This window comes from Mobula birostris, chromosome 16, assembly GCF_030028105.1.
Source record: "Mobula birostris isolate sMobBir1 chromosome 16, sMobBir1.hap1, whole genome shotgun sequence".
NCBI classification, from domain to species: domain Eukaryota; kingdom Metazoa; phylum Chordata; class Chondrichthyes; order Myliobatiformes; family Myliobatidae; genus Mobula; species Mobula birostris.
This window is the reverse complement of record NC_092385.1, coordinates 52,339,646-52,366,809: the sequence shown is the minus strand read 5'-3', so window position 1 is coordinate 52,366,809 and position 27,164 is coordinate 52,339,646. Positions and strand designations below refer to the sequence as shown.

At 42.5% G+C, this 27,164-nt stretch overlaps 1 protein-coding gene across 3 annotated transcripts in view; it reads right to left on the bottom strand.

Moving 5' to 3' along the window:
* sumf1 (sulfatase modifying factor 1) overlaps nt 1-27,164 on the bottom strand; it is a 185,137-nt gene that overhangs the window by 52,701 nt on the left and 105,272 nt on the right. For all 3 annotated transcript variants that reach the window (XM_072280637.1, XM_072280639.1, XM_072280638.1), the window contains exon 7: nt 25,559-25,672. In XM_072280637.1, coding sequence (XP_072136738.1) covers nt 25,559-25,672 — 114 coding nt within the window. The remainder of the gene's footprint in view (nt 1-25,558; nt 25,673-27,164) is intronic.

The following is a 27,164-nucleotide window of genomic DNA, read 5'->3' as shown; positions in this document are numbered from 1 at the left end:
GATATCCATTACCAACATGATTTTCCCAATCAACCTGCATGTTAAAATCTCCCATGACTATCATAACACTGCATTTTGACACGTCTTCTATTTCCTGTGGTAATCTGCGGTCCACATCCCAGCTACTGTATATAACTGCCATCAGGGTTCTTTTACCCTTGCAGTTTCTTAACTCAACCCACAAGGATTCAACATCTTCTGATCCTATGTCACATATTTCTACTGATTTGATGCCATTCTTTCCCAGCAGAGCCTCCTAACCCCCTCTGCATACCTTCCTATCCCTGATACAGTCTGTAACCTCGGACATTCAGCTCCCAACTACAACTACCCTTCAGCCATGATTCAGTGATGGCCGCAACATCATACCCGACAATCTGTAATATTGCAATAAGATCATCCACCTTATTTCTTATACTCCATGTACTGAGATATAGCACTTTAAGTACTGTATTTGCTACCCTTTCTGATTCTGCATCCCTAGTGCACTGCTACTCACCCTGCTGGCTGTAATTTTGTCCTCTCATCTGCCTGCCCACCCTGTCAGTCTGACTGCATGCGATCTTTGCTTTTTTACCATCTGTCCTATCCTGAGACTATGTTGTCCCGTGACTGTGTGGCTTTCCTCCTATTTCCAAAGATCTGTGGATGGATTAAATAGCTGGGGTGAGCGAGTGAGTAGTCAAATCTGAGAGATGTTGACAGGAATATTGGGAGAATAAAATGTGATTCGTGTTAATGAGTACTAAAAGAATGGTAAGGAGTCAGTGGGACGCACGGCCTGTTTCCATGCTGTACGGATCTGGGTGATGGAATGGTGACTATCCTTCAACTGTTTATATCCATTAAGGAAAGTGGAAAAGAAAGTAAATCAACTTATGTTATTGTTATATACGTACCTCTGAATAAAATTTTCATGAGTGATGTACTTTCTTTTTAGCCTCTTTGGTGGCTGAAGCACAATTTGTCAAAGGAAGAGATAGTAGGAGGGATGAGTAAAAGTGTTGTTGAAGGGTTTGGTTTCAAGGAGGTCTTGAAAGACCTGTGGGTACTACAACATCTTATTTCCCATCCCTGGTTACCGTATGAAAGCAGTGGCAGTTCTTCTTGAGGTGTTACAGTGCATATGGTATTGTTCCTATGGACACTGCAGCTGTGGTGTGCAGCCATCGGGCTCCTGGACTAGCTGCTGTGCAGAACTGACTCCGTGGCTGTCGACTCACTTTCGGGGATTCTGCTGTTCACGTTCTGTGTTTCATTTGTTTTTTTCTCACGCATTGGGTGTTTGACGGTCTTGGTTGTGTGGGGTTTTTCATCAATTCATGGGCATTTAAGAATTTAACCATATTGACTATATTCACAAGTAGGCCAGGTTCTGTCCCTAGAAAGGCTGTTATCATCCAGCTGTTTTCAATAAGCTGGCAGTTTTTGCGGATACTACTTTTTATTCCAGGTTTGTTTGAACTGAGGAATATGGGACATATCTTCTGTTGCATTAGTCAGTATGAGGTCAGGGGCAAGTTACTGACAAGTAAAGGATGAGTTAAATAAATTAGAAGGATTTTATCTGGGAGAAATCAAGATCAAGTTCAGTTTGGTTGGACTGAAGAAACAGTAAGAAGTTCAAGGAGTAGATGAGGAGGAATTTCTTTAGCCAGAGAGTGGTGAATCTGTGGCAGTTGTTGCCATAGGCGGCTGTCGTCATGGCTATCCCTCGAGGTTGAGGATGATGGTCTTCATTCTGAAGAAGTGGCCCATAGAGTGAGGACGCCTGTGCATGTATTTGTTTAACGTGTACTTGATGTTGCACTCCAAGAAGCACACGATACTTCACAAATCAACCAACTGATTCCAATGGCATGGAAACAACGACGATTGGAGCCGATGGATTTGTTGCAGCCTTCATCCGCCTTCACAGCCATTGAGTTCGAAGTAACTTCGTCCGCCTGTTCCACTGTTGAGGTCTTGGTCGGATTGTTCTTTGTCAGGGACCTCACCCTCGACCTTACCGCCTTGGGTGATCCTACCGAGAACATAGCTCCAGACGACATTGCTCTCAGGATCACAGGACCACACAAGCTTCTCCACCACACGGAGAAGAGGCAGCTTGGAGGCCAAGCATTGGGTATATTTAAGGCAGAGGTTGATAGATTCTTGATTAGTCATGCATGAGGGACACAGGGAAAAGGCAGGAGGTTGGGGCTGAGAGGGGAAAATGGATCAGCCTTGATGGAATGGTGGAGCACACTTGATGGACCAAATGGCCTAATTCTTCTCCTATATCTTATAGTATTATCAAGTGTTAAGTATCAGACACCTTGACAGCTATTTTGATGTAAAGAATGGTTCGTTTCTACCATGGCATTTGGGAAATAAGTCTGGAATTAAAATGAAAGTATCATAATGATGCTCATGAAACCATTGGATTCCCATCAGAACCCATTGGAAAGGTGGGAGTACCAACACCTGCAGGTTTCCACCCAAGTCATATATCTCCAGAATTAGAAATAAATCATCAGTCCTTCATTATTTCCGGATCAAAGTCCGGGGATTTCTTCCATCATGCTTCTGCGGAAGGCCTTTCACCCACAGGTCTAGGAGGTGACTCACTACTAATGTTGAGAGTGATTAGGGCTGGACATTTCTCATCGCTGTCTGTAAGGAGTTTGTGCGTTCTCCCAATGTGCACGTGGATTTCCTCAGGGCGCTCCAGTTTCCTCCCACAGAGCAAACGTGTATGGGCTGGTAAGCTAATTGGTCATTGTAAATTGTCGCATGATTAGGCTGGGGTTAAATCGGGGCTCCAAGGGCCTTAACAGCTTATTCTGTGATGTATCTCAATAAATAAAATCAGTCAATAAATAAAATAATGAAATGCTGGCCTTGCCAGTGAAGCATGTACCATATAAGCGAATAAAATAATTAACAAAAGGTTCACCAATGTCTTTTAGAGAAAGAAATTTGCTATCCTTATCCGGTGTAACTGATATTGGAGACACGAGATTGCAGATGCAGGAATCTGAGGCTGCCGGAGGAACTCAGTGGTCTGAAGAGATGCTGTGGGAGGAAAGGAATTGTAGATGTTTCCCATTGAACCCCTACACCAGAACTTTGTCTCTATTTGAGTCCTCTGGTAGGGTTTTGACTCCAAACCTCAACAATTCCTTTCCTCCTACAGTTGCTGCTCAACCCACTGAATTCGTCCAGCAGATTGTTTATAACTTGAATGTACTCTGGACCAAACTATGTCATTTAGTTTTCACACAAAATGCTGGAGGAACTTCAAGGGCTTTGGCCCAAAATGTTGACTGTTTATTCCCTTCCATAGCTGCTGCCTGACCTGCTGAGTTCCTCCAAAATGTTATGCGTGTTACTCTGGATTTCCAGCATCTGCCAAATTTCTTGTCTTCTTCTTAAGCCCATCACCACAACTGGTGCAGCTCGCCAAACTCCTCTGTCTTGGGCCGAAGATTCACTGGCGCTGTGGCTTCCACTTTCACCATATGACTTCTTGCAAGGATCCTTGCTCTCCGAGAGAAGAGGTCTGTGGAGCTTCTGTTGCAGTTCCTGTAGCTCTGGGTTTTTACGGAATGGGCTTGCTAGCCCCATGCCCAACCCTTCTCCTTTTGCAGCTGGTCTTGGGACGGTCCACGACAGAGTTGGAATCTTTAGCGCTGTTTCACTTTCACTTTCACTGCCCTCTGTCACTCAGTTCAGAGATAATTAAAACTTGGCTATAAGTGCTGGCCTAATCATTAATTTCCATGTCTTCTGAAAGAAAACATAAAAAAGCCGATTCTGACAGGAGTGTTTTGTGGGCCTTTAACACTAGTTGCTGTGTTGAACAGAGTATTAATTAGATTAAGTTACATGGATCAGGGGTAATATGGTAATCATGGGGGAACAGTAATCATAATGAAGGATGAACATATCAAATTTGCAGTTATGATCCTGCAGGGGTTTTAATAAAATGCACAGAAGATAGTTTTTTAGATCAGCATGTCAAAGCAGCATCCTGGGAACAGGTGACATTAGATCTGGCATTGTGCAATGAGACGGGGCTTATTAATAAACTTGTAGTAAAAGAGCCTCTAGGGAAGAGAAAGTTCAGACTGATGACCCAGATGCATGGAGATTGCCAAAACATCCTGCGCTGCTTTGTTGGAGAGACTGCTCTGAAAGAATGCGACATATGGGATGCAGATGGCTATTTGTGTTCACCCTTGCAACATCGGCATATACTTCCTCCATGAGCACAATAGTGTACAATATTAACACTAATTGTAGTCCAAAGTGAGGTTTTTTTTATGATATAAGGACCTCATAAAATTTAACAGAAATGCAGGATTTCTTGAAATATCATCAGTGTAGTGGTATAAGATGTTTAGCACTAATGTACTTATTAGCATGAGATAATATAGTATTAGTATATTAATTTAGGTCTTTTAGTGTAAGAGGCCCTTCTGCAGTTGTACAGGGCCCTGGTGAGACCACACCTGGAGTACTGTGTGCAGTTTTGGTCTCCAAATTTGAGGAAGGACATTCTAGCTATTGAGGGAGTGCAGCGTAGGTTCACGAGGTTAACTCCCAGGATGGCGGGACTGTCATATGTTGAAAGATTGGAGCGACTGGGCTTGTATACACTGGAATTTAGAAGGATGAGAGGGGATCTGATTGAAACATTACTAAGGGATTGGACACGCTAGAGGCAGGAAACATGTTCCCAATGTTGGGGGAGTCCAGAACCAGAGGCCACAGTTTAAGAATAAGGGGTAGACAATTTAGAATGGAGTTGAGGAAAAACTGTTTCACACAGAGGGCTGTGGTTCTGTGAAATGCTCTGCCTCAGAAAGGCAGTGGAGGCAAATTCTCTGGATTCTTTCAAGAAAGAGTTAAATAGAGCTCTTAAAGATAGCGGAGTCAAGGGATATGGGGAGAAGGCAGGAAAAGGGTACTGATTGTGGATGATTAGCCATGATCACAGTGAATGGCGGTGCTGGCTCGAAGGGCCGAATGGCCTACTGCACCTATTGTCTATTGTTTATCATTTATTTATTTCTTCAGAGGTAGAACATGGTATCGGGCCTTTTCTGACCCAACGAGTCCCTGCTGCCCAGTTATACTCATGTGACCAATTAACCGACTAACCTGTATGTCTTTGGAAAGTGAGAGGAAACCACAACAATCGGGGAAACCCACGCGGTCACAAGAAGAACGTACAGGCTCCTTACAGACAATAGCGGGAATTGACCCCAAGTCACTGGTGCTGCAATAGCTTTACTCTGACCGTTACAGTATCATGTTGGTGCACATGTACTAACACTCCACTAATGCAAAACAGAATATGATTATGTTCAGGATTGTGCTTGGAAGCTCGGGTGCAGCACATTGACCTGATGTATTCAGCAACAATTTAAAGAAGGACCATTAGATGCAAAATCACATCCATCAGAAGACTGCAAGTTGGAATAAGTCAGCCCTCTCACAGCTTGTGAAAGGGTAGGAATGTAATTGTTGCCATCACCAGAAACTCTCTCTCTCTCACACAGTGACAGTAATTACAGAGGATAAGAAACTTCCCATTATTAGTGTTCTGAGCTCTGGAGCTACAGAGAATTTGGTTTTAAAATTTGCCCATAGGTTTAACACCTAACAGAGGAAATCAGATGCTTATCTCTCAAAGGAATGGAAGCTTTACCTGACTAGTATCCCAATTCAAGATGTTGAATCTTTAAAAGGATTTCCTTACTCTAATTTCCTTCTCTCTGATGCACTGTGGATAGATAGAGAGGCACATTTACAGTGGACCACTTTATGGTTTTGGTTACAAATTACATAATTCCACTCAAAATTACCTGTGCTGATACGGGTTCTGTGTTAGGGCTCCTATTCTACTTTTGTTTTACTGCTCCTTTCATGAACCCATTAATATTTTCCTCCAAGCACTGTTGTTTGGACAGAACTTACAAAACTGCCTGACTAGCTGAGTTCCTCCAGCATTTTGTGTTACTCTAGATTTACAGGAGCTGCAGAATCTCTTGTGTTTGTGCACAAATATCCTTTCTTTTACTGGAAAACATTCTACATTCTGTACCAGTTCAGTTCAAAAGAAGAATTTGGTTGAAAGAGTAGGTAGAAAACTACTTGTCAACGGACAGGATGTTAATAGTCTCTGGATGGATGGATTTGCATATTTTAAAAAAGTGCCAAACCAAAGGAACTACATGAATGAATCTCATTCCTTTTTGATTCCCTGTAGAAGTTTACAGCACAGAAAAAGACTCTTTCAGCTCAATACATCCATGCTGAATTTGGTTCTCTATCTATGCTAATCTCAATTTCCTGCATTACTGCTGTATCCCTCTACACCTTTCCTATTTAACTACCTGTCCAAATGCCTTTTAAACACTGTCAGTGCCTCTATGACCTCCTTGAGAATCTCATTCCCCAGGCTCTTTAAACTTATCTCCTTTTTCAAAGTATGAATCTAATTCCCTTTGAGCATTACCACTGAATTTGGTTACAACATTTTTTCATTGATTGCATTTCAGATCATACAAATAGACAGATGGAGAGAGAGATATTAGCTTTATTTGTCACCTGTATATTGAAAGATACAGAGAAATGTGTCGTTTACTTCAAATCAAATCAGTAAGGAATAGGGTGGGAAAAGCCTGCCAGTGTCACCATGCTTCCGGTGCCAACACACCTTTCCCACACTCACTAACCCTAACCCGTATATCTTTGGAATATGGGAAGAAACTGGAGCACCTGGAGGAAACCCACACGGTCATGAGGAGAATGTACTCATTCCTAACGAGACAGTGACGGGCACTGTAAAGAGTTGTGTTAATCGCTACACTACAGCTTTCCAATTAGAAAATCTTCATCACAACTTTGTCTTCTCCCCAGGTTTTGTATTCTGTGCACAAAAAAAAATGAAGCCTCAGAGCAGGATGTGTCTGTATCCTCAGTGAATCAAAAAACTCTTTCTCAGTTGATGTGTGTCTGGGAATTCAACTGGTTTTGCAGCTTCGATGAAGACCATAGAGAGGGTTTAAAATGACAGAGCAATATGGAGAGGTTGAAGCCAGTTCGATTGTTTTCTCTGGAATTTCAGAGGCTGAGGGGTGAATCGATATAAGTTTATAACATTATGAGAGGCGTACATAGGGTAGAGAGTTAGGGGTCTTTCTTTCCTGTGTGGACTGGCCTAACGTTAGAGGGCATAGGTTTAAGGTGAGAGGAGGAGAGTTTCTAAGAGATTAATGTGGCATTTTTTATAGATAGTGGTCCCTCTGCAAACTGCCAAGGGAAGTGGTTGAAGCATATGACCATAAGATACAGGAGACAGAGTTAGGCCATTTGGCAATTCGAGTCTGCTCATGGCTGACCCATTTTCCCAATCTCCTGCCTTCTCCCCGTAACACTTCATGCCCTGACTAATCCAGAATCAAGAATTGCCTTAAATATACCCAATAACTTGGCCTCCATAGCCACCTGTGGCATCAAATTCCACAGATTCTCCACTCTCTGGCTAAAGAAATTACTCCACATCTCTGTTGTAAAATGATGTCCCTCTATTCTGAGACACAGCTCTCTGGCCCTAGACTCCTCACCACAGGAAGCACCCTCTCCACATCCACTCTATCATGGCCTTTCACCATTCAGTAGGTTTCAATGAGATCCTGTCTTATTCTTCCAAATTTCAATGACTACAGGCTCAGAGCCATCAAACACTCCTCATATGATAAGCCTTTCAATCCCAGAATACTGGAGTGGTGACAATTGCAATGTTTAAGAGGCATTTAGACAATATGGATGTGTGCAAGAAGATATGCAATTGAAATTGGCATCATGGTCAGCATAGATATGATGGCCAATCAGCCTGTTACTGTGGTTGCTGCTCTATGTGCTAATTCAAGTCTCGCAGTGTGTGTTTGTGCATGTGCTTGTGCAGAGACAGTGAAGAATTACTCAGCACAGTGTGAACTGCAATTAACCTTGTACTAAATGCCTAGTACACAAATATTCTTTGCCACTAGATCCTAATGTACTTTCCTTCAACCAGAATCCATGATGACACCTTAGCAAATGTAGAACACTTGCCATCTCTTGGAAACTACCGTTATGTGAGTGCAGGCACTGAAGATGAAATTCACCATCGCCTTTGTTTGCCTGAGAAAGGCAGGACTTGAAAACCTCAATGCCATGACATCCAGCTCATGGTTTACTGAGCAACTGTGATGCACACCATCCTGTGCACCTTACAAGATACGACCAACTTACAACAAAGGCTAGCAATAATATCTGAAAAATCCTCCACATTCATTAAGCTGATGTTGATGCCTTCTCTTGAGCCTCATGCTCAAGGCACAATTAACCCTTCATCAGCTTTCCTGGGGTGGTCATATTGTCCACAAACTGATACCTTGCAGTGGACAGTGTATAAGTTTGTCAAGGGTCACAACAGGCATTAATCAGATGCAGAAATGGGATGAAAAGTGGCTGATGGAGGTCAACCTGAAAAAGTGTGGAGTGATTCATTTTCGAAAGTCAAACTTGAACACAGAATACAGGGTTAATGGCAGGATTCTTAGCAGTGTGGAGGAACAGAGGAATCTTGGGGTCCCTCAAAGTTGCTGTGCAAATTGATAGGGTTGTTAAGGAGGCATAAGGTATATCAGCCTTTATTAGCTGGGGATTGAGTTCGAGAGCCACGAGGTAATGTTGCAGCTCTATAAACCTCTGGTTGGGCCACACTTGGAAAATTGTGTTTAGTTCTGGTCACCTCATTATAGGATGATATGGAAGCTTTAGAGATGGTGCAGAGCAGACTTATAGCATCACAAACACAAGAAAATTGGCAGATGCTGGAGATCCAAAGCAACACACACCAAATGCTGGAGGAACTCGCCAGCCAGTCAGCATCTATAGATAAGAGTAAATAGTCGACATTTTGGGTTGAGACGATCTTCAAGACTTATAGTATGCTGCCTAGATTAGTGAGCATGTCAAGGGTGGTGGTAAAGGCAGATACATTAGGGACATTCAAGAGACTTTTACATGATAAAAAAATGGAGGGTTATGTGGGAGGTAGTTAGTTAGTGCCCATTATGCCACTGGCATTTAGGGCAGCAATGAAGGTCCTCCATCTCTGTCTATCCTTGGCTATAAACCTTCAAATATAGATGTAGAAGGATTCTTTATTGCCATTTCTGTAACAATTGATTTTTGACCAGTTGGGGTTGTTAGCCCTGAGCTGAACCCCTGGACCTGGAGGATTGGTGAACAACTCTTAGTCTGGCCTCTACCCTTTGACCTGTTTGGCATGGGTAACCCTACCAAGAGCCAAAGCATAAAGCCCTGACTCCAGCCAACAATGAGGCATGCAAGCTTCCAAACCCTTCAGAAAGGTTGTGGTCCTTTTGGAGGATGGGGGAAGGAAAGGTTAGGTTAATCTTAGAGTAGGTTAAAAGATCAGCACAACACCGTGGGCCAAGGGGTCTGCACTGTGCCATAATGTTCTATGTTCTATATAAGAGATTTCCAAAGGAAGTCTTCATTGGGAAATCTTCTGTGGCAATTGATTTGAAAGGAGCCCTTGGCCCACGTCTGTTCCGACTGGAGGAGAAACATTTAGGAATGTACTAAACACTTCAAATGCTTTCAATGAGATCTCACAAAAAAAAGGAAGCATTGACCAGTGGAAATCACCAAACTTCTGAAGGTCTATAGACCTCAGATAGGAATCTGCAGCCTCAATTCAAATGGAAACAACTCACCCATAATCACAAGGGACAGACAAAGACGAGGAGTTTGTGGAATGCTGATATGTGCTTCCAATTTAGTGTAGTTCATAGAAGTCAAAAGTACATAATTCTTTGTAAAGTACAGTACTGTGCAAAAGTCTTTGGCACATATGAGGGGTGATTGATAAATTCATGGCCTAAGGTAGAAGGAGTGGATTTTAGAAATCCTAACACATTTATTTTTCAATATAGTCCCTTCCTACATTTACACACTTAGTCCAGCGGTTGTGGAGCATACGGATCTCCTCTTTGTAGAAGTCGGCGTCTTGGACCTCCAGAAAGTGGTCCACAGCAGGGGTGATTGATAAGTTTGTGGCCTAAGGTAGAAGGAGATGAGTTATACAGCTCTCGTTACATGCACGTGCAGTTCAACTCTTTGAGTGATTACGCAGAAAGTTTGAAGTTAATAACTCATCTCCTGCTACCTGAAAAAGCGGGATATCCCAGTGGCCACCCATTTTAATTCCACTTCCCATTCCTATTCTGATATGTCTTTCCATGGCTTCCTCCAGTGTCGTGATGAGGCCACACTTAGGTTGGAGGAACAGCACCTTATATTCCGTTTGGGTAAGCCTCCAACCTGATAGCACAAGCATCGATTTCTCTAACTCCTAGGAATGCCCCCCATGCCCCTCTCTTTCACCATTTTCTCATCCTTTTTTCCCACTCTCACCTTATCTCCTTGCCTGCCCATCACCTCCCCCTTTTCTTTCTTCCACAGCCTACTGTCTCTTTTACCAATTTACTTCCCAGCTCTTTACTTCATCCCTCTTCCCTTCAGGTTTCACCTATCACCTTTTGTTTCTCTCTTCCCTCCCCTCAGCTTTTAAATCTATTCCAGTCCTGCTGAAGGGTTTCAGCCTGAAACATCAACTACTATTTTCCTAGATGCTGCCTGGCCTGCTGAGTTCCTCCAACATTTTGTGTGTGCGTTGCTTGGATTTCCAGCACCTGCAGATTTTCTCTTGTTTGTAGGAGTACTTAGTTTTGTATTAGCTCAGTAGTATTATGTGTTATTTGGTGACTGGAAATACATAATATACAGTTCTGTGGAAAAATTCTGAGGCACCCTATGTGCCTAAGACATTTGCACAGTACTGTATACTGGGACATTAAGATTACGCTAAAGATAGTGCCGGAAAGCGACTTTCTCCCAGCCCATCAGTGGAACAGTTTGAATTCTTCTGCTTCTAATGCCTCTTTTTTCCTTTTCAAGGTGGCTGGGGTCCTGTTGGAGTTTGTGATCTACAGCTGCACTCAAACTGTGGTTCCGCACGGGAGCGTGTTCCTGTTCTTGGAGCTTGCTGATTGGCCATGTTTACGATAGCTCAAGGAGAGGCCTTCGGGCTGCGGTCTAGTGCGGCCCTGTGGACCCGACTTCTCGCCAGGTACCACAGGGAGCCGGAGTGTTGAGACAGCAGGTGCGACTGTTGGAGGCCTCTGCCCTCAGGTGATATATATATATCTCTCTATCTCTCTCTCTCTCTCTCTCAGCGGTGAGTGAGAGTTTGCTGTTGACTCACAAGTCGGGGGAAACTGGAAATAAAAGCAGCGCTACAGACTGTAACATGAAAACAGGGACTGTTTGCCTCCCCTATCGCTGTGGAAGGAGTGATATCTCTCTCTCCCTTGTTAGTGAGAGAGAGAGAGAGCGCCTGAGGGACGTCGAACTGTTGGAATGAACAGTTAGTTTTTGATGGACTATACGCCATGGTCTTTCTTTGGGGCTGTGGGTGGTGGGAGTGAAGATGCTTTCTGCTAGAATTAGGTGGGGAGAGGGTTGAAGCTACTTGCTGCTGCTTGTGTGTGAGAGGGCCAGGGGCTTTGGGGTTCTTACATATTTTTCTGTCATTCATTCTTAAGGGTTCTTCTTCTGTTTCGTGGCTGTCCGCGGAGAATTAAGGATTTCAGGTTGCACACTGTATACATTACCTGATATTAAGTAGAACCATTGAACCATAATAAGGCCATAATAGAAATAACATCTTTCTGTATCATGTTCCAAAACCAGAGTTTTACGGGTGCATTTAGAGATTCAATTTACTTGGACAATAGATTTACTTGCACCTATACAAGTTGAGGAGAACTGTTGCAAATATGTTTTTGTCAAATATGATAGAGTGGATGCTGAGAGGATGTTTCCTATGGTGGAACAGCCTAAGGCTGGAGGACACAGTCTCAGACTAGAGGGGTGTCCTTTTAGAACGGAGATGAGGAGGCATTTCTTTAGCCACAGAGTGGTGAATCTGTGGAATTCTTTGCCACAGGCAGCTGTGGAGGCCACAAATTATGTATATTTAAGGCAGAGGTTGATAGATTCTTGATTGGTCCGGGCATGAAGGGATTTGGAGGGAAGGCAGGAAAATGGGGCTGAGTGGAAAATTGGATCATCCATGATGAAATGGCGGAGCAGGCTCAATGGGCCAAATGGCCTAATTCTGCTCCTACATTTTATGGTCTTGTATAAATCTGGCACTGTTCATTTGATATCAATATAAATAGATACTAATTTATGAAATACCATTGTTTCTCAGATACAGAGACCATAACTCCAATTAAAATACTTCATTGTATAAAGTATACTCTGTAAGTGCTACTGGCTTTCTTCACTATTCCACAATATTAAATTCAATTTAATCAGAATGTTTGAAGTTATTAAGAAGCTTTGATTATGAAAAGAATTTTAGGCCAGAAGCCAAATATAGAGCAGCCTAATCCTGGACACAATCAAATTGTGCAAATGGTTGATCAATCACTGAGGGATTGAGACCTGCATTTATATTTTAATGCTTCAAATAGGCAATCTCGAAACTGGGTCAAAGACATTGTTCTTTCGAGAAGAGCTTCTGCCTATTTATATCCTTAAAAACTGAACCCTGCTCCTCTACTTCCGATTCCAAGAAAATAACTGGCAATTGAGCAGAAAATTTCAGGTTTGATATTGGCTGTCTTAATAAGCATTCGGGAGAACAAATGAGGGATTGCAACTAGCTTTCATTATGCTGAACTACTTGCTGAGACTTCCTCTCAATACTCGTTAATGGTCCCTGCTCCAAAGTGCTCATCTATAGATATTGCTTGGACTTCAGTGGAACACACTCTAATGGATAGATGGAATGGGTACTTGGTATTAGAGTCCTGAACCGGCGTGGATAACTTCACTCACCTCAGCTCTGAACTGATTCTGCAAACTATGGATTCACTCTCAAGGACTCTACAACTCAATTTCTCAATATTATCAATCTATCTATCTATCTATCCACTCATCCATCCATCCACCTATATCACTTGCACAGTTCATCTTCTGCACATCAGTTGGTTGTCAGTGTTTGTGTGTACTTTTTCATTGATTCCATTGTATCTTTTGTGAATGCCCGCAAGAAAATGAATCTCCGGGTAGTATATGATGGCTGGCTGGTGGCGTAGTGGCGTCAGTGCTGGACTTCAGAGCGACGGCTCCCGACCTCAAATCCAGCCAGCTCCCTTGCACGCTTTCCATCTGTGCAGGGTTGAGCGTTGAGCTAGCAACTCGGTCTCGTAAAAATAAGAAAGCCTGCTAAAAAAACGCCATCATGATGGCGTTCCGACGACTCCACTCGGAGTTAAGGGCTTTCTTCTTGTTAGTATATGATGACATAAACATACTTTGATAATAAATTTACTTTCAACTTTGAAATGCATGATGAGACACTACTGGCATGCAGCTACATCTTTTATGCATGACTTATTTGCACTGATAGGGGCTGGGAAAAGGGGAAAACAGGCTATTAATGGAATGCCGCAAATAACAAGGAATGAAAAGAAAATTTGGTTAGACAAACCATTAATGAAAACCGATGAAGAATGTAAAACCAACAGCAGATAGAAAGACAACTGTGCAATTTTGTATCTTGTACAGTATTTGCATCATGTTGGTCTCACTTGTGTCTGCCAGAGACTAATTGAGAGGAACTGATTACAATCATTGCTGAAAGACGAGATAGAAAGTGATATTGATTAACATAATCTTCTTCACGGACGAGCCTGTGTAATACTATGGTGCCGCATTTGAACAGGAATATTGTTATCTTAAAACTACTAAAACTGACAAACAATAAACATGAGAAAGTCTGCAGATGCTGGAAATCCAAAGCAACACGTTCAAAATGCTGGAGGAACTCAGCAGGTCAGGCAGCATTTATGGAAATGAATCACAGCCGACACTTTGGGCTGAGACTCTTCTTCAGTAAAGGAAAGGAAGGGAGAAGATGCCAGAATAAAAAGGTGAGGGGGAGAGGAAGGAGGACTAACTAGACGGTGATAGGTGAAGCCAGGTGAGTGGGAAAGCTAAAGGACTAGAGCAGAAGGAATGTAATAAGAGAGGAGAATGGACCATGGGAGAAAAGGAAGAAGGAGGGGCACCAGGGAGAGGTGATAGGCAGGTGAGGAGAGGAGTTAAGAGGCTAGAGTGGGGAATAAAAGAGGGAAGGGAGGAGGGAAAGACGGAATATGAGTTGTTGCTCCTCCACTCTTGAGAGTAGCCTTATCATGGTAATAGAGGAGGCCATGGACTGACCTGCAAAAAGGGAATGGGGAAAGGAAATAAAATGGTTGGCCACGGGGAAATTCCGCGTTTGGTGGACGGAGCGGTGATGCTCGACAAAGTGGTCTCACAATTTACATCAGGTCTCACAAAATGTAGAGGAGACTGCACCGAGAATACCAGATACAATAGACACCCCATCAAATTTGCCCTGAACAGAGGTAAGGGAGGAGGTGAATGGGCAGGTGTAGCATTTCTGTCACTTGCAGGGATATGTGCCAGGTGGGAAATTAGTGAGTAGGGATGAATGGACAAGGAAAGCATGAAGGGAGTGATCCCTGCAGGAAAGTGGAGAGTTGGGAAAAGTAAAGATGTGTATGGTGGTATGATGTAGTGAGTAAGACAGTGACATCTTGCAGGGCAGAAGCCACTTGTAAACTGCAAGTCTTGTCGAGAGTGATTCATTGTTTGAAGTAGCAAATGAGAGAGTGACATTGTGCAGGGTGGGAGGAATTTGAAAACTGTGGATCTTGTTGGGAGTAAGTTTTATTAGTGCTGATTAAAAGAAAGGAGGTGTAAGTGGAATCAGCAAGAACAGGCTTGAGCAAGCACAGGTGATGGGTCTAAGTAAATTTCTAATAATTTTTTTTCTCTTTCTTTGTCTATTAGTACATAACTAACGCACTGAGAACGGACACAGAATCTTTGTGTGAGATATGGGAACTCTGGGAGACTTCCAGTCTCCCTGATAACTATATCCGCACGAAGTGTGTTGAGCTCCATCTCCTCAGAGAAAGTGTTAAGGAACTGGAGCTACAGCTCAATGATCTTCAGATCATGTGGGAGAATGAGGAGGTGATAGATAGGAGCTACAGAGAGGTAGTCACCCCTGAGTTGCAGAAAGCAGGTACCTGGATGACTGTCAAGAGAGAGAAAGAGAATAGGCAGTCAGTGCAGAGTAACCTTGTGGCTGTTCCCCTCAACGATAAGTATACTGCTTTCAATACTGTTGGCGGGGGGCAACCTATCAGGGAGAAAGCACAGCTAGCAGGTTGCTGGCACTGGTTCTGGCTCTGTAGCTCAAAGGGGAAGGGGTGGGGAGAAGAGGTATGCAGTACTGACAGGGGATTGCATAGTTCGAGGAGAAGACAAGAAATTCTGTAGAAGTGAAGAATTTGGCCTCCTAGGTGCCAGGGTCAGGGATGTCTCAGATCTGGTCCACAGCATTCTCAAAGGGGAGGGTGAGCAGCCTGAAGTTGTTGTACGTATTGGCACCAATGACATAGATCAGAAATTGGAGAAGGTCCTGAAAGAATACAAGGCATTAGGTAGAAAGCTGAAAAGCAGGACCTCCAAGGTAGTAATCTGGATTGGAACCTGTGCCACGTGCCAGTGAGGGTGAGAATAGGATGATTTGACAGATGAATGTGTGGCTGAGAAGTTCTTGCAGGCGCAGGGTTTCAGATTTCTGTGTCATTGGGATCTCTTCTGGGGAACGTACTGTATGACCTGTACAAAAAGTACAGGCTACACCTGAACCTGAGGGGGGCCAATATCCTTGTGGGGCAGATTTGCTAGAGCTTTTGGGGAGGGTTTAAACCAATTTGGCAATGGGGTGGGAACCGGAATGATGGGGCAGTTGGTATACAAGTAGATGCAGTCTGTAGTGAGACTGGGATGAAGGACAGGCAGATGATAGGGCAAAATTGCAGTCAGTGGGATGAACTGCAGTGTAACATAGGGGCAAAATCTAAAAGAGTGATGAATACAGGACTGAAGTAAATGAATAAGCCAGATGATCTTGTAACACAATTGGCCAGGCAGCATCTCTAGGAAGAGGTGCAGTCGATGTTCCAGGCCGAGACCCTTTGTCAGGTCCTGACGAAGGGTCTCGGCCTGAAACGTCGACTGCACCTCTTCCTAGAGATGCTGCCTGGCCTGCTGCGTTCACCAGCAACTTTTATGTGTGTTGCTTGAATTTTCAGCATCTGCAGAATTCCTGTTGTTTTTGTAACACAATTCGTGGCTGGCAGCTATGATATTGTGAGCATCACTGAGTTGTGGCTGAAAGAAGATAATATTTAAGAGTTTAACATCCAAGGATACACATTGAATAGAAAGGACAGGCACGTAGGCAGAAGAGGTGGGGTGGTTCTGTTGGTAAAAAATGAAATAAAATCATTAGAGATGATATAGAAGATGTAGGATAAGAAACTGCAAAGGTAAAATGACCCTGATGGGAGTTATATACAGGCCTCTGCATAGTAGCCAGGACCATGGGCTATAAATTACAATGAGAGATAGAAAAGGCATGTAAAAGGGCAATATTACAATAATAATGGGGGATTTCAATGTGCAGATAGATTGGGAAAAGTAGATTGGTGCCGAATCACAAGAGAGGGAATATGTAGAATTCCTGTGAGAAGGCTTTTTAGAACAGCTTGTGGTTGAGCTCACCAGGCGAAAGGCAATTCTGGATTGGGTTTTGTGTAATGAATTAGATTTGATTAGGAAGCTTAAGGTAAAGGAACCCTTATGATACAGTGATCATACTATGATAGAGTACACTGTGCAATTTGAGAGAGAGAAGATAAAGTCAGATGTGTCAGTATTACAGTGGAGTAAAGGGAGTTACAGAGGCATGAGAGAGGAGCTGGCCAGAATTGATTGGAAGGGGACAACTAGCAGGGATGATGGCAGAACATCAATGGCTGAACTTTCTGGGACAATTCAGAAGGTGCAGGATAGATACATCCCAAAGATGGGAAGATGTTGGAGTCCGTTATTAAGACGAGGTTTCAGGGTACTTTGAAGCACGTAATAAAATAGGCCAAAGTCAGCATGGTTTCCTTGAGGGGAAATCTTACCTGACAAATCTGTTGGAACTTTTGAGGACAAAACAGGCAGCATAAACAAAGGAGAGTCAGTGGATGTTGCTTACTTGGATTTTCGGAAGGCCCTTCTCAAGGTGCCACACATGAAGCTGCTAGACAACAGCCCATGGTATTACAGGAAAGATACTAGCATGGATAGAAGATTGGCTGACAGGCAAGAGGCAAAGAGTGGGAATAAAGGGGTCTTTTCTAGTTGGCTGCCAGTGACTAGTGGTGTTTTGCAGAGGTCAGTGTTGGGACTGCTTCTTTTCACATTATACGTCAATGATTTGCATGATGAGATTGATGGCTTTGTGGCCACGTTTGCGGATGATACGAAGATCCGTGGAGGGGAAACTAGTGTTAAATTTGCAGGGAGCTTGTAGAAGGAGTTAGACAGACTGGGAGAATGGGCAAAGAGATGGCAGTTGGGATATAATGGAGGGAAGTGTATAGCCATGCACTTTGGTAGAAGGAATAAAGGTGTGGACTATTTTCTAAATGGGGAGAAAATTCAAACATCAGAGGTGCAAAGGGACTTGTGCAAGTTTCCCTCAAGGTTACCTTACAGGTTGAATTGGTAGTAAGGACGGCATAGGCAATGTTAGTATTAGTTTTGAGAGGACTAGCATATAAGAGCAAGGACGTAATGCTGAGGTTTTATAAGGCATTGGTCAAACTGCACTTGGAGTATTATGAGAAACTTTGCGCCCCTTATCTAAGGAAAGATATGTTGGCACCAGAGAATAATTTCAGGAATTAAAGGGTAAACATATAAGCAGTGTTTGATGGCTCTGGGCCTGTACACACTAGAGTTTAGAAAGGACTGGATAGAGTGGACGTGCAGGGGATGCTTCCAATAGTGGGTGCGTCTAGAACCAGAGGGCACGGCCTGATGGACGTCCATTTGGAACATAGATGACGGGCAATTTCTTTAGCTGAAGGATAGTGAATTTGTGGAATTCATTGCCACAGGTGGCTGTGGAGGCTAAGTCATTGAGTATATTTAAAGCCGAGGTTGATAGGTTCTTGATTAGTCAAAGCGTCAATGATTACGAGGATAAGGCAGGGGAATAGGGTTGAGAGGAATAATAAACCAGCCATGAAGGATTTGCAGATCAGGCTCGATGGGCCGAATGGCCTAATTCTGCTCCTTTGTTTTTTTTGGTCTTGAGGTTTTATTAGTTAAAATCCCAACAAACACAACTGAAATTCACCTAATTAACTAAAAATCAATACTTAAAAACTACTATATGTAATACTGACCATGGAATGACGAAAGTGTTCCTTTTATGTTTTTTTTAATACGTATACCACATGATTTAGATAGAACTGCTGCCACAGATCTTACCTGGGCTGCTCTACATGTGGCCGTCCAGCTTACATGGAGCTAGATACATTTTGTTAGATTAGCTACTTCTTTGAGTACAATTGAAAAATCTGGACTGCAGAGAGAAGGCAATTCATATCAGGGAAAAGCATCATAAAATCATAGAATTATACAAGGGTCCTTATAACCCACCTTATTTATGCTTAAAATCCACTAATTTCATTTTTCTTCATTAAACCTATATACCTCTATGCCTCTGCTATCCAATTACCCATCCATATATCATTTAAATATTGTAATTGTATCTGTTTCTACCACCTCTTCTGAAGCCTAATCAATATTTTGTACGGCTGCAACACAGCATCCCAACTCTTACAGTGTTTGAAGCCTGGAGTTCAGGCTTTCATCCAGGTTCCTCATTCATCTGGCAGTCCTGGGTTGATACTGAAGATCGAAGCCCAAAGGCTGATTGGAAGTCAGGGTCGATTGGAGGTTTGGACCAAAGCCCGAGGCCACTCGAAGGTCTAGATCGAAGCCTGAAGGTCCAGATGTTGAGGTCCAATGGCCAGGTCACTGAGTCTGTGAATCTCTGTGAGTCCACTGAGGAAGTCAGGGTCCAGTGTCCATGAACCCACGAGCCCACTGGAAGCTGGAGACCGAAGACTACCTGGCATGGGGTCAGAGGTCTGTGTTTGTGTATGGGCTGGGAGGGAAGTAGGAAGGAGGCTTGTTTCGCTGCTGTTGCTTTGTTGTTTGTTGTGTTATGTTCTGGCAAGCATTGCGGGCATGCTATGTTGGTGCCAGAACGTGTGGCGACACTTGCAGGTTGCCCCAGCAATCTTTGGGTGTGTTGGTTTTTAATGCAAACGTCACAGTTCACGGTATGTTTCCATGTCCATGTGATAAAATAAATCTGAATCTGAATCTATAGTATACTCAATGCCCCTGCTTATGAAAACAAGTACATTTGACCTTCCCACTTTAAAAGCACATAGAATAAAAACATGCACACATAATTCCACATCATCAGGGAAGGGGAATACTGTTCAGAAGTAAAACGTATCTGTCGATGACAATGGGATGAGAAATTAACCACTGTACTATAAAGGAATCTTGTGCCAGTGCATGGTAATATTTGTCTACTGTGCACTTCTCTCCTTGAACGAGCATCCATGTTGTTCTAAGAGCTCTGCAAAACTCTTGGGGATGTTTCTTCCCCCGTTAATGGCACCAACTATTGTCAGGTTGTTATTCATGGCAACTTCTAATCTTATCCTTCTCTTTGGCAGCAGCAATCAGCATCATCCCCCACATCGAGTAAAGGTTTGCTCCAGAGTTCCAAAACATCTTTCCAGACCTTGTAATACATAAAGCCCACCTTCAGCTTTCCATTACAGCTAGTTGAGCTGCCATGTGCAGTTTGCACATTATTCCCATGAACACATTATGATTTCCTCCAACACAAAGACATGTGGTTTGGTAAACTAAAAGGCCACTGAAAATTGCCCCTGGTATGTAGGTGAGTGGTAGAATCTGGAGAGAGTTGATGAGAAAATGGGGAGACTAAAGAATTGGATTGGTGTAAATAGGTTATTGATAATTGGCATGGGCAGTGGGCTGAGAGGACCGTTTCCAGGCTATATGAAGTGTGTGGGTAAGTGGTAGTTATGACGATGACTACATGAGCTCAGCAATGGGAGTTGCGTCAATGACAAACATAACTCTAGAAAGTAAAGTAAGCAATTCAAATTGACTGTATATAGGATCATAAGATCATAAGACATAGGAGCAGAATTAGGCCGTTCAGCTCACAGGGTTTGTTCCACCATTTTATCACGGCTGATTTATTATCCCTCTCAACCCCGTTCTCCTGCCAGCTCTCCGTAACCTTTCATGCACCTACTAATCAAAAACCCATCAACCTCTGCTTTAAATATACCCAATGACTTGGCCTCCACAGCCATCTGTGGCAATGAATTCCACAGATTCACAACCCTCTCGCTAAAGAAAGTCTGCTCATCTCTGTTTTAAGGGGATTTCCTTCTATTATGAGGATGTGTCCTGTGGTCCTAGACTCTCCCACTATATGGAAACATTTTCTCAACATCGACTCCATCTAGGCCTTTTAATAGGTTTCAGTGAGATCCACCACCCGCCCCATTTTTCTAAACTCCAGTGAGTACAAACCCAGAGCTATCAAACATTCCTGATATGTCAACCTTTTCATTCCTGTGATCATTCTCATGAATCTCCTCTAGACCCTCTCCAACGTCACAACATCCTCTCTTAGATAAGGGGCCCAAAACTGCTCAGAACACTCCAACTGAAGTCTGACCAATGCCTCAGCATTTCATCCTTACTTTAATATTCTAGTCCTCTTGAAATGAATGCTAACATTGCAGTTGCCTTCCTTACTACTGACTCAACCCGTAAGTTAACCTTTATCCTGCACTAGGACTCACAGGACCCTTTGCATTTGTAATGCCATGCTTAAGAACATGTTTTATTGTATTTTTACTGCTATGCTGTTGGGCATTATATTTGAGCAGTTTTCTGCAAACGCAGTGTGTTCTGTTAGTTAAGCTACATAGACTAGTGTTTTGACTTCAGTTGAGATAAGGAGCATTTGCTCAGCCTATGAATGTTGTGTCAGTCATTCGTTGGGGGGGGCGGGTAGGGAATACCCTGTAACATCCGAGAGAGCTGGACGGGATCAGGTTTCTGAAGGACAGTAAGGGGTCTTTTGTTAGGAGATATGGGGAAAAGCACAAGTGAAGATACTTTGTAAGAAGTGCTTTGTGCAGACAAGTGGTTCAAAGGAGGAAATGCCAATACTCCTCAGTTAGACAGCTCGTTTGAAATGGTCTTCGAGGGAAATTCAAATTGTGGCTGGTGTCCTTCACACAGAACGTGGATTCAGCACATCAGTAATCAAAGTGAAGCATCCTGCCTACTTCAGAAATGAGCTCCAATATGTACCTACACATTTAGACTGCTTTAGCTGTAATGGGCCTTCTTTCTATTAACTTGTGTTAAAGTTGAAATATCTGTAAATATATTTCCACTTTAAGTTTATACTGGTGTAGGGTCTGTTATCTCCTGGCAAACGATAACTTTGCATGAGGCATTCACCACAATTTCCATTCCCTTGTCGGAACATTCCAACTTTCCTATTTGGTTGAACTCAAATCATAACAACCCTGGGTGTGTGTTGTTTACTGAAGGTGGCCTTCTCACAATTACCCATGCAATGCTGAGTCACATGGCCGTTAGCCAAAGTTAGCTAATGAGCCGAGGTTGTTACGAGCCACAGTGAGAAGGTTACACATCTCTGATTTCTGAAGTTGCTCCCTGTTTAGAAAAGAGCCTACATCTTTATTCCTTCTCCAAAGTGCATGACCATACACTTGCCTACACTGTATTCCATCTGCCACTTCTTTGCCCATTCTCCCGAGCTGTCTGAATCCTTCTGAAGACTCCCTGCTTCCACAACACTAGCTGCCCCTCCACCACCCACCTATCTCTGTATTGTCCACAAACCTGCCCACAAAGCCATCCTAAGTATATACTTTACACATATTAGCAATGAACTGGTAGATGAACATTCAGGTGAGGCACACTGAAAGTCAGTGCGTCATCCTCTACATCGCTGAGGTGGCAGGACTGTTTTGACAACCACATTCACTCCATCCACAACATGCAGGATTGGCCAACCATTTTAACTCTACTCTCCATTCCCACTTTGACATGTCCGTCCGTGGCATCCTCTACTCTCCACGATGAGGCACTCTCAAGTTGGAGAAGCAAAACCTCACATCCCATTTGGGTAGCCTCAAACCCGATGACATGAACATTGATTTCTCTAACCTGGTAATTTCTCCCTCCACTTCCCCCTTCTCTTTTTTCCCATTCCCCCGTCTGGCTTACCTCTTACCCCTTCCCTTCTCCTCATCTGCCCATTACCACTCTATGGTGCCCTTCCTACTTCTCTTTCTCCCATGGTCCACTCTCCTCTCCTATCAGACTCTTTCTTCATCAGATCTTCACCTTTCCCATTTATCACTTGCCAGCTTGTAATTCTTCCCCTCCCTCACCTTCTTATTCTGGCTTCTATCTCCTTCCTTTTCAGTTTCAATGAAAGGTCTGAACCGTTTATTCCTCTCCCTAGATATTGACTGATCTGCTGAGTTCTTCCAGCATTTTCTGTGTGTTACTTTGGATATCCAGTCAGAGACTACATTGGGCTGAGAAATGCCTGCAGTTTTGTGTGGAACTCTGTGCCTTTCATAGTACAGGTGACTGGAAATTCAGTTCTCCCGTGTGAATGCATCACCCTCAAACGTCTATTTAGGTGCTCACTTAGGTCCTGCAAACCACACACCAGTGCAGGACTCCCAGGAGAACAAACTAACCTACTTATAGTAATGAGGGAGTACTACTAAGTGGAATTACCAGTGTAACCACTAAGGAATTTATTCAAGGCAAGTGTGGACTTGGCAGGTGAGGAAGCAGCAAATGCAGGGACCTGTGGGGCACCAATAAACTTGGGTAATTACTAGATTTCTTCAAATACCTGTACTCTACACCTTGAGGAGTTAGTTATGCGGTTGAAATAATAAATTGGATCTTGGCACCTAAATGATTATTTAGTTTCATGCACAAGAGAATAAACATTTACCTTACTTATTATAACTACTCATACTGAAGATTGAAGGCTGAAGGCAATAGGAAGTCCAGGAGTCTGAGACCGATGGCCAATTAATGGACACCAGAGACAGTAGGCCCAGAGGCCTTTCTTGGAGTTGGAGGTCTGTCCATGTGTGAGGGTGGTGGGAGGGAGGAAAGGGGACTTGCTTTCCTGTTGTTGTTTTGTTGCTTCTTGTGTTCTGTTTTGTCCTGCTAAGCATTGTGGGAATGCTATGTCAGCACTGGAATGTGTGGTGACACTTGTGGGCTGCCCCCAGCATTTCCCTAGCTGTGCATCGGTTGTAAATGCAAATGACACATTTCACTATTTGTTTTGATGCACAATTGATAAATAAATCTGAATCTGAATTAGAGCTACAATGAGTTCACTGCTTCCTTTAGATACACTGTTGATTTTTGTGATTCTTGCTATTTCAATGTACGTTATTCATCTTTGGGAAAGTTTCAACAGAAGTTTTCACATCACCAATTCCACAAAAATTCAAAAATAACAAACATTCAAAATACAAATTAGAAATACAGTAAGAAAAGTTTGTTTTGTGAAACAGATTGTTGGATCATTGCCCATAGGTTGGACTCCAGGAAATAAGTTTTGATCCTGTTTCCTGGTCAAAATTCTTATGTGAACCTAAACTAATTCCAAAAATAGCTGCTATTTATTAAATCATTTACACTCTTTTTGTGGGACTTTGCATGGATCACTTGCTCTATGTGTGTGTGTGTGTGTGTGTAGGACAGTGGCACATTATTATATGTAGTAACCGCAATACATAAAGATGATCTAACAAGTGGTAAAGTTTAGAGGAAATAATTAAATGCAACGTAAATGCAATTTATTTTCTTTTCTTTCCAAACTGTAGTTAATAAAGAAGACAGCACATTCATTCAGTGGGGCAGCTTAAATAACGTACTTGCTATACAATGAGTGACCACTTTATCAGATACCTCCTGTACCTAGTAACATGTTCATGGTTTTCTGCTGCTGCAGCTCAACCACTTCAATGTGTTTTGTGTTCAGAGGTGCTCTTCTAAACACCAGTGCTTAACACGTGGGTACTTGAGTTGCTGGTGCCTTCCTGTCAACTTGAACCAGTCTGGCCATTCTGACCTCTCTCAGTAACAAGACATTTTCACCCACAGAACTGCTGCTGCCCACTGCATGTTTGTTATTTTGTTTCTCACACCATTCTGTGTAAACTTTAGGGAGAACTGTGCGTGAAAATCCCATGGAGAACAGCAGTTTCTGAAATACTCAAACCACCCCATCTGGCACCAACAATCATTCCACAATCAAAGACACTTAGATCACATTTCTTCCCCATTCTGATATTTGGTCTGAATAGCAATTGAACCTCAACCATGTCTGCATGCTTTTATGGAAGGACTTGCTGCCACATAATCAGCTGATTAGATATTTGCATAACTGAACAGGTGTCCTGGTGTACCTAATAAAGTGACCAGTGAGTGTACATTTCCTGCTATGCTTGCTCCTTCTAGGCTCTGACATGACCTAGGAATAATCATCTAATGCGGCTAAATAAGACTATGGTTTTGTAAAGCACTAGAGTGATTATGAAAGACTGTGGTGAGAAACTGCACAGACTTAATTTGGTTCTTTTTACCCCTGCACTGAAGCATAGAAATTTCATGAGCTACGTCTGATGTGACAGCAGCCAGGGAGATGTTTACATCACACTTTGATATGCAAATAAAACACTTTGCATACATTTGCAAAGCAGCTGCAAAGAAAGGAAATCTTTAAATTAATTAATGCCTTGTTCTTATTGATTTGTAATTAAAGCCTTCACTGCATCAAAGGGGTGTCAAACTTCTGCTTTCGTTTTCCACAACACTCATACATGTGATTTATGGCATTCAGTCCGTGTCCAAAGGAGTCAACACAAATTAGCTGACGTTGTCCTCCTTGGTGGCCCCTATGATGGTGCACAGTTGCACTGATCAACTATGTCCGAAGGTAATACTGATAACAATAATAATTTGGAAGCACAAAAACAAGATTACCTCCATTTTCTCCTCTCCTCTCCTTGTGTTTTAACACTTTTATCCAGTATAACTGCATTCATACAAGGAGGCAATTCCTTCAAGTCCGCACCATCATCACACCAAAGGGAAAATTAAACCAAAAGATTTTGTCCGGTGTCGGTGACCAGGAGATAACAGGTGGGACAACATGGATTTTACTGTTGTCTGCACCTCCTCTGCCATCAGCAACACAGACTCCAAAAACCAGCCTTGTTGTACAGAAAAGACAACCTCGTTCCTACAGTGATAGTAGAGTGACTGAGATACTCACAGGATTCTCTGCTTCATCTGTGGTGTGGTGTACGTTCCACCAATCTGATGTCCATTCCCAGACATTCCCTACCATATTGAAGAGACCATAAGCATTGGGAGGAAAGGTGGTGACCTGTGAGATGGATGGAAAGGAACACAATGTAAATAGAGGGCAACATCTGGTTCCCAGCCTGGTGTCCACGAACCCCTTGCTTAATGGTATTGATCCATGGCATAAAAAAGATTTGGGAACAGCTGCTCTACATGATAATATTAACTCATTTAACAGAAGACGTGTCAAAATCTTAAGCAAACACTTAAATGAATATATTTACAATTTTGAATATAAGACAACCACAAGTATCATATCAAAGTATGCTGATCATGGCATGTCATAGTCTTCATTTTATTCCAATCATCAAACAAGCACTATAACATTAAAATTACTTTCTATGTGGTTATAGCAACAGTACAAATATTTAATAAGTATGAGAACATTTATCAAGATCTTGTTTAACTCTGCCAGTCAACGTTTTGTCTAGTTTCTGCCCTCCCACAAGTTGCACTTTTTTTTTGACGTGAATGATGATTATTAACATGATGCTGTATTTACAAAGTTACTTCAGAAATAATCAGATGACTCATGCAAAAGGAAAATACCCTGGAAAAGAATGGAAAGCTGTTACATTAAAAATGCGTTCAGTTACACTGCAGCTGATGCTTTTGTGCATCAATGCATGACCAATGCAAAAACAATTTGCCCTTTTCCCACTCCAAATCTTTGTCTTTGTACTCCTTTTGGCATTGATCTGTGCTGTGGTATCGTTTTGGGAGAGTAGATGAACACGTTCATCATACCATTCTCCTCAATAATCTAAATCCAAAGAAGGAGTTTAAGGAGGAGAAAATAAATAAAGAATGACACATTTCATGAATAAACTAAATTTATCTGCTGGATTCTCTATTGTGTCCATCAATATTATAAATTATGGTGAGTTCATGTGTACAATTATGCACAAATACAATGAAAAACCAACTTGAACAGAATACAGGCTCAGAGCATTAGATATAATGCTTAAAAGAAAAACATGTATTATATACGACTTATACAAGAATTGCACAGAAAGAACACAATTAGAACTAAAAAAATAAAGGAAGTTTATTATTGTCCAAAATGGTGAAAGTGGCTACAAGTTACTATACTGAAGTATTAATTTGGGTCATGCAGGTTGGTTCCAAGAACTGAATGGTTGAAAGGAAGTAGTTCTCCCTGAACCGGGTGATGTGGTAATGCTTCAGGCTTTAGTTGAAAACCTTGTCTTCCCACAAAACCTGGGTTTGGATTGGGTGAATTTTGTCCAGTGCTATGAGTGTTAATGAAATTCAGAATGCTCGGGTCAATTAACTCTCCTTAGACAGAATGTTAAAACTATTGTTTTGTCAGATTACATTGATTAGACATGCTTTGTGCTTTAGAAATTGGAGAAAAGGGTACTAGGAGGGGGGCAATGAATGAGAAAAACCAAAGAGGGGGTGGGACAAGATGGATAAGCAGGAGATAATGTAAGTATAAACTCTTCTCAGGCCATGAAGATGGTGCAGTTTGTCATCGAAATATAGTTAAA